This window comes from Uloborus diversus, chromosome 10 (genome assembly GCF_026930045.1).
Source record: "Uloborus diversus isolate 005 chromosome 10, Udiv.v.3.1, whole genome shotgun sequence".
Lineage (NCBI taxonomy): Eukaryota > Metazoa > Arthropoda > Arachnida > Araneae > Uloboridae > Uloborus > Uloborus diversus.
The window spans coordinates 123,185,938-123,194,615 of NC_072740.1; the positions used below are offsets into that span (position 1 = coordinate 123,185,938).

An 8,678-nucleotide genomic window follows, 5' to 3' on the forward strand; every position below is an offset into this window, starting at 1 on the left:
ACAAACTCAAAGATTTTGATTGCAGTGAAAATCCCGTATGTTTTACTTTTCAATGGTCAAAAACAAATAGAAAAATTAAAAAAAAAAAAAAAAAAGACACTTAAGACACTTTACTTGTTTATGTGGAATAGTTGATAACTTGCGAAACGAACGAACGGGAATTATTTAGATTTGGAGCGTACGGCATGACATAACCCAGAGTTTCCCAAACTGTGGTCCGCGGACCCCAGAGGGTCCGCGGTGATATCTAACTAAAACTTTGAATTTAATTGAGATTGAAGGACGAGTAACGATGTTTTAATTAAAAAAAAACAAACACATTTATAAGAAATAAAAAATTTCTTGCTTTTGTACATGCAGGACGCAGCAGTCCCCCCCCCCCGACCTCTTGCACTCAAACACACTACGCATTAATTAATTTTGTGCACATGACGTAGTTTATATTGTTAAAAAACTATATATTAAATAAAATGCAAACATTGAGGCACCTCGAGTAGAGGGCGGTGGCTCCCTATAACTGAGGCAAACTTAAGCAGGCAGCATTGTGAAGGCTACGCATATCCTAATCACAGCATTACGACGCTGCCAGGGTAGGTTCGACCAAACCAGAGTTAATAATTAAAATCCAAATACGCCATTAAAATACAACTCATATGAAAAATTAACACACTTGAACTTGGCTAACAGTGCGTTGTTCACTAACTTCAAAAATTCGTTTCTATTAGTAAACTTGTTATAGAAATTTGGTAATAACATTTTTATTCCTAATTGAATTTCAAATAGAATTTTACTTCCACAACTCAAAATAATAATGTAAGATGTGAAAACCAGACAATATCTCTGAAAAATATACAGAGCAATGAATAAATAAATTTTCAGAAAAAAAAGTGTTAAAATATATTAAAAAAAAAAAAAAAGCTTTAACTGTTTTTTCGCACCGGGGGGGGGGGGGGGTCCGTGAAGTTCGTAATTTCTCCGGAGGGTGTCCGCGTAGGTCTGAAGTTTGGGAACCTCCGACTTAACCCATCTAAGAGATGTCATGATGGAACTCGGTTGCATGCAACAGAGTTCGCCATTCATGAAATTTTTAGTCGGGTGTTTTAAGAAGTGCATTTTCCATTTTGGAGCAGTCTAGTTTTCGGAGGGGGGGGGGGTGATTGCTCCGCCGTATTTGAGGGTTCACCTTCGCACTTGAGAAGTGGCGAATCTTCGATTTTTCCCAGCCGGGGAAAATCTTGAAACTGCTGACTTCACTCATTTTGCAATTTTATATAGTGTTGGAACGGAAAACCCCCACAGACATAAGGTGATTTAGCCGCCCCCAGAAGTTGCCGCCGGGGGCAAAAACAAATATAAACGTAAGTAAAATTATTCTTCAAAAATAAGGGTAAAATGCAAGTGTCTTAAAAAACAATACGCGATTATTGAATACGTGTTATGTTCAGCAAGAAAGATCTGGAAACACCTGAAATTGCTTTCTTTACTAATAATAAAGCTGAAAGTCTCTCTGTCCGGAGGATGTCTGGATGTCTGTAGGATATCTGTAGGATGTCTGTAGGATGTCTGTGACGCGCATAGCGCGTAGACCGTTCGGCCGATTTTCATGAAATTTGGCACAAAGTTAGTATGTAGCATGGGGGTGAGCACCTCGAAGCGATTTTTCGAAAATTCGATTTTGTTCTTTCTCTATTCCAATTTTAAGAAAAAAATATCATAAGATGGACGAATAAATTACGAAATTATCATAACGTGGAACCGTAACATGGGCACAAGCCAATTGGCGAGATACGAAACTATCATAACGTGGAACCGTAACGTGGGCACAAGCCAATTGGCGAGAAAATTCACTACACATCATTTGTAAATATACAGGCGAAACAAAAGACCTTTTATTTTGCTATTACGGGCGAAGCCGTGCAGGTACCACTAGTATAAAATACAAGACCACATCCCTATACCTCGCAACCAGAGTTGCCAGACGTCCCGGATTTCAAGGGACAGTCTCGTATTTTGAAAAATGGACCTTATTCATGGTTTGGCAACGGTCCCATCAGCTGTCCGTCTGCGGGTATTTTGACCAACTACGTAGGGTCAGCAGTGGTAAGAAAACTCGTTTTATTTAAGGACTAGTGGCACCCGCACGGCTTCGCCCGTAATAGAAAAATTAAAAGTCTTTTGGTTCGCTTGTATATTTACAAATAATGTATGGTGAATTTTCTCGCCAGTTGGCTTGTACCCATCTTACGGTTCCACGTTATGATAATTTCGTATCTCGCCAATTGGCTTCGGCCCATGTTACGGTTCCACGTTATGATAATTTCGTATCTCGCCAATTGGCTTCGGCCCATGTTACGGTTCCACGTTATGATAATTTCGTAATTTACTCGTCCATCTTATGATATTTTTTTCTTAAAATTGGAATAGAAAAAGAACCACATCGAATTTTCGAAAAATCGCTTCGAGGTGCACACCCCCATGCTACATACTAACTTTTTGCCAAATTTCATAAAAATTGGCCGAACGGTTTAGGCGCTATGCGCGTCACAGACATCCTACAGACATCCTACAGATATCCTACAGACATCCAGACATTCTCCGGACAGAGAGACTTTCAGCTTTATTATTAGTAAAGATGAAATTGCTTTATAAAATATTTAACTGTAACAAGAGCGATTTTATTTTCTACCAACTGTTATTTAACAAGGTGGGGTCATGGCACAGATACGCCATCAAATATTTTACAGAGGGGGGGGGGAGTAGCAGTATTTTCCTCTTTTTGGGAGTCTCGTTGCTGTGGGTGATCATGGCATTTGCCGGGGGGGGGGGAGCTACCCAATATTTTAAGAATGTGAAAGGCAAAAAGGTAATTTTTTTTTCAAAATATTATTTTTTTTAATCAATTCCTAAAATAAACTCTAAAATAATTTTAATTGTCATTCTGACGAAAATAAAATAGAGTAACCCCCTCGTGTTACATGGCGCTTTTCCTTTTCCCCTGAAAAATTAAAGACAGTAAATCTTCGTTCTAAATTTGAGATCAAACCTTGTATTTCTCAGAAAAATTCTTTATCTTCTCTCTATAGCCAATAAATAAAACAGAAATGCATTTTATTCTTCCGAATTTGCAGCATTTTCAGTTATACTTTAAATTTTTATTTTGCTAAAAAAACCACTGGAATATTTTAAATTGTTTTTAATACTAGTAAAAAATGCTATTGGTAAGATAATTTTATAATAAAAAAAATCTACTAAAAAAATAAACTTAATTTATTGAAGATGAACATGAAGGTTAGTTCAATGTATATATTTTAACGACCTCGGCTATATCGCATTTTCATCGTGCTTTTTAATTGTCTCCCGACAAACGCGAGATAAACGAGGGGCTGTTTTGTACTTCGTACATTTTACGTATAAATGATTATTCATTTAGTCCACAGATGATCTAAACTTAATATACGGCCCCCAAAAACGGAGGATGCAATGAAAAGAGGTCTCTGCTCCATGCGGTAAGTGGAATTTCCTCTTTACCACATTTGGCGAACACCCCGTCTTTCGTTCGATTTTCACGTGCGTGGAAGGACAAGTTTGCATTGATGATCACGAGATAGTGAAATCATAAAATATTTCTACCGCGTAGAAATACAAGTAAAAATAATTCAAAATTGAACAGAAAAGAATTCGCATGTCGAATTAGATACTTAAAAAAAAAAAGAAATAAAAAGAAAAGAATATTTGTTCAATTTCTACTTTGTAATGAAAAAAAAAAACATTCAAACATTTGATAGTACACAATTTTACACATGGTCATTTTATACTCATTTATCTTTTTTATGGAAAGTTTACTTTTAAAAAAAAAGGGTATCTTTCGTGTAGTGATAGTTTCGTGCTTTTATTTTGTTTATTATTATTTAGAATTTTCATACTTAATTTTTTCATTTCAACGATAGAAAATTTGAGCATACAAAGGCGTTAAATATTTCTTGGTCGCTAGCAATAAAAATTTAGATCTATATTATAATGATTTTTAGAAAATACAAGACACTCTCTCTCTCTCTCTCTCTCTCTCTCTCATGAGAGTCTTGATTCTCTCTCATTGAGATCATGAAACATTACCTGAGGAAATTAATTAACCGAATTTTTTTTTATAAACATAAAAATATATTCTGAAACTAATAAAAGCTAAATTTAATGCATGCAATTTCAAAAAAATATCAGTTTTCTGTGTAATAATTGCACTGAACATGAATGAATTTAACAGTACAAAATGTAAATAAAATTAAAACTTACCATCCTAGAAGGCTGATAAGCCCCTGGATAAGTTACGAACTTATCGTTGTCCGCCAGGATGATCAATCGTAAATAAATAAATAAATAAATAAATAACAAAATCACCGGAGGCACAGAAAACTTGCGATGTGCAATCTAAGTTTCCAATATGAAGCTGTCAGAGATCAATTGATCGGAAAAAAATCTTTTAACAAATTCTTAGAAGCTTGAAAGTACTTGCACACACGAAATAAAACAACTGCCATTGCTCCGTGCCATTCTTTCGGCAGAGAAAAAAAATATTGAGTTAACATTTTTTTGCAGCCTGACAGACGCCATAACAATTCTCAACACCAGTCACCCAGTCACCAGCAAAAATACAAGGTCACAGTTACGGTTAATACCAACTTAGCTATAACTTTTTTTTCGCCTTGTTTTAAATAAATTGTACCCTAAAACTGGACTCTTACACGCCAATTTCATACTATAATTTAGTATGTGAGCTTTCAAAAGTATCACAATTTTACCGTCATTCTATCCCAAGTAGAAGCTGTGACGTACTTTGCCAGCTGATAGCTCTCACTGCTGGGAGAAGCGCAAGTACAGTGGCGCCATCACGCGAACTACAAGTAAAATAATTAGTGAGAAAATATAATTAATACAGAAAAAAAAATCCTGTTTTTTTTTTTTTTTAATTTAGTCCTATGTGACCTCCCTGACCACTATCATTTGCATTATTTTAAATAAAGTGCGCAAATCTCAGTTCTTACCTTAATCAACCATAAGTATTTTTTTAGTAACGTTCACAAGGTAAAAGAAGAGAAGAAAGAAAAAAGAGAAAGAAAAAAGAGACTGAATTCTTCATCTCATAAGAAAAAAGAGACTGAATTAAAGTGCTCTAGACCAGGAGAAACATAACTATACGTAAAAAAGTCACAGTTTACAGTTCTTACCCATAGGTGTCTTGATTCATCGAACAACTGTACGCAATTTACATTGCGAGTTTGGTCTTACATACCCACTCTGCTTTTCTGGAAGAAAGAAAATCGAAACTTGTTCGATTTTAAATTCGTCGAAAATAACTAACGAGTCACGTAGACAGTTTTAATTTTAAAGTTTCTTCTCTCATCGTTTCTCCATTTCTTTAGCAACAATTTGATATTTTTCAGCCGTTTGCTTTGGCTGGGACCAGAGTGGAAATAAATGCATATAGCGGACCTCTAAAACTTTAAAATGAATGAATTAAATTTTAAATGTTAGAAGCATAAATACAAACTATGTATTGAACCCCTTCCCTTTTTGAAATCCCGGGCATGTTATTTCTGCTATACATCATTATTAAATTTCATGCAATCTTTTATTGGTTTGTATTTGTAGCCTGCTATTTATAAAAATCATTATTTACGTATTATAAAATTGTAGGATCCATAAAACTGTTTTGGGTTTTGATATACACGAATAAAGATAACTTTAAGGTGTTTTAGCTATGCAAGTTCATGATTAAAATTTGTTCGTCTAGATGTGTAGTTAGTTTATGTATTTGGTTTTGGGGCTTATATATCATATGCAGGGTCTGAATTACGCTCAGTCTTACGGGCCCGTAGAAATGGGCACTATAATTTTAGGATCACTAAAATAAGGTAAATTTCTTTCTTTTCTCTTATTAAGTTTTTTTCAGCACATCTTACATCATGAAAACAGGGTTGGCCGGATTGGACCCAATTGGGTCGGACCCAATGGGTTTTTTTGAAAAAACACATTTAAAAAAACCCTTTATTTAGCCCACCTTTGGGTTTTTTTAAATTTTCTGAGAAGTTTTTTAAAAAAAATAATTAATTTAAATACTTTTACAATTTAAACTTATTTTTTATTTCTTCTTCACCATAGACAATGAATATAAAAAATGAATTTTTAACTTTAATAGTATTTCTTAACTCTTTAGGGCTTTAAAAAATACTTCAAAGATTTTAAATAAATATATTTAACTTTTTTCCTTCAACTGGTCAAAAATGAACTCAAATTATCTTGATTAAGTCCTGTCACGTCAGATTTTCTCAATATTTGCAGATTGTACAAAGGATACTACTTTAGCTAAAAGGCTCTCATGTGAATTATTTTCTGCAAACCAACACGTCACAAAACTCGAATAAACAAGGTATATTTTTTAGAAATTAACAGGTTTTACAAATGGTTGGACAGAAAACAGAATAGGATGGACAGTATTTTCATTATCTTACGAAAAAGTTTAATATTTCTTACTCTGTACACAGAAATAGAAAAACATGTAACATAAAATTCAAAGAAACGTCTTGATTAAGCTGGAATTCAGTAAAAAGGGATTTAAACTACTTGAGGTTCTACAGTAGTTTTGCATAACAAAATAAAATACAATAAAGTAAAATACAAAAAAAGAAAAAAAATGTAGAAATTAAAAACGAACAAACAAACAATAGATTTTATCACTCAAGAAGTAACTTTGCCTTAACTGTTGGTAATCATGGAAAGTAAAAAAATCTGAAACTTCACCATTCTTGAATTTTGTCGTCTTTTATACTTTTCTTCAGAAAACGCTGAATTTTCCAGCTTTTTTTATCAAGACAATTTTTGTGCTTTGTCCATATACTTATGCTACAATATACTACGAGTACCCCACCTTTCCCCTAAAAAAAGACAAAAAAACCCACATTTCTGTTAAAAAAAACCCAGCTTTAGTTGGTTTTTTTTGGGTTTTATTTAAAAAAACCTAAAAAACTCTGGGTCCATGGGCTTTTTTAAAAAAACCCGGGTTTTTGCCAACCCTGCATGAAAAATGTAATATGCAATTTAGTTTGATTTGTAGTGTGCAATACGCAGGAAATTAAGGTTTATTGTTTTTTTAGTACATAACAGAACAGCTACTTTGAAAATGTATGAAGTTTTTGTGAGAAAGCACCACTTTTTACCAGGACCCCGGGCATCACTTTACCTTAATCGGATCCTTTATCATATGTGTATGAACAAACTATGCGGTAATATGTTGAGATTGAAATTCTTTAATGTTCTTAGAATAATATTCTAGTTAGAGTATTATATTTATATGTCATTTGATCGACAGATTAAAATGTTAATAACTTATGTGTCATGGTTCAGATAAGAAATAGCAGAGGAAAGTCAGCAGAAAAAGGACAACTGAATTCATGCCAAGTGAATGTGTGAAAAAATAATTCCTACTAAATGTAGCTGAAGATTAGTATCCAGGGGCGTCCTAAACTTAAATTTTTGGGAGGGAAAAAATTCTCAACTTACTGAATGGAACTTGAAATTTTTTTCGAATCGAAAAATACGGGTAAGCACACATGCGAAAATTTAATGAAAAGGGGCATTCGGCATTGAAAACCTCTGCTTCCAAATTTCTCGAACTATCAGACAAAATTTACCCAATAAAGGAAAAATTTTTGGAAGGTCACAGTAAACCTCCCATGGGGCACTCTTTTAGTATTAAGCAAATGTTTATGAAACTGTTACATGTACTTGACAAACTAGAGACGATTTTTTATTCCAATTTCGGCATAAATGCAGCTGTTTCATTCCTTCCACCGTCCTATTCCGCCCGATTCTCTTCTAGTCAGGGCCGCGCCGTCCCTATGTGCGAGGTCGTGCGAAGCACGATGGCGCCAGAGTCGAAAAGGCGCCTAGCTCTACCAATAAAAAATGCTCTAAATGGGGGGACTCTCTTCATTCTTCAACCAAAAAAAAAATAATAATAATAATTAAATTTAACTTTTCACTACATCCAGGGCCCGATCAAGCCAAAGTGATGCCCAGCACAAAAAAATCTGCACATTTATCATGCGGAAGTTTTTAAGAAAGTGAAGAAATCAAGAAATTCGCACCATTTTGATGACCCTAAAATTGTGGTTGACTAGGTCAATGGATCTGCCAGACTGTGCGTTCATCAGGCCCTGATTATGTCGAATGGTGGCGGTGAATTTACACTGCTCATTGAAACAAGCAATCCTTTCGCTGACTATTTTATTTGACAGGAAAAGTTATTGCCTTGTCGAGTCTAAACATGCTATTCACAAGCGCAATCTTTTACAATGAAAACACGTGATGCTAATGCACACACTAGCATTTGACTTCCACAAGGCTGTGTTAATGAGGCGCAAGAAATTTTCTGTTCTCCATTTGGGATCTGGTGAATATGTTGTGTTATAATTTGTGCAATGGGGGGGGTATTTTTTTATGATTTTTAATTATTGTGCGTTGCAATTCAACTATTTCATGTTATCATACATAAAAAATAATGTAAGCACGTTTGCATACATTTTACTTGTGCTTAATATGTGTATATTGTAGGCAACAGTTTTGATTAACTTTTTCGTCCCAAAAAGTAACGACTTGACCAAATTACTCAATTCCTTTTTCTCTCT

The 8,678-nt window shown here is 34.4% G+C and overlaps 1 protein-coding gene across 1 annotated transcript in view; it reads right to left on the minus strand.

Annotated features, from left to right (window-relative positions):
- The window catches only part of LOC129231783 (striatin-interacting protein 1 homolog), a 65,703-nt gene extending 60,910 nt beyond the window's left edge, over nt 1–4,793 (minus strand). The window contains exon 1 of the mRNA XM_054866150.1: nt 4,288–4,793. Within this exon, the coding sequence (XP_054722125.1) occupies nt 4,288–4,290 (3 nt within the window). The 5' untranslated portion in view covers nt 4,291–4,793. The remainder of the gene's footprint in view (nt 1–4,287) is intronic.
- Between the last annotated feature and the right edge of the window lie 3,885 nt (nt 4,794–8,678).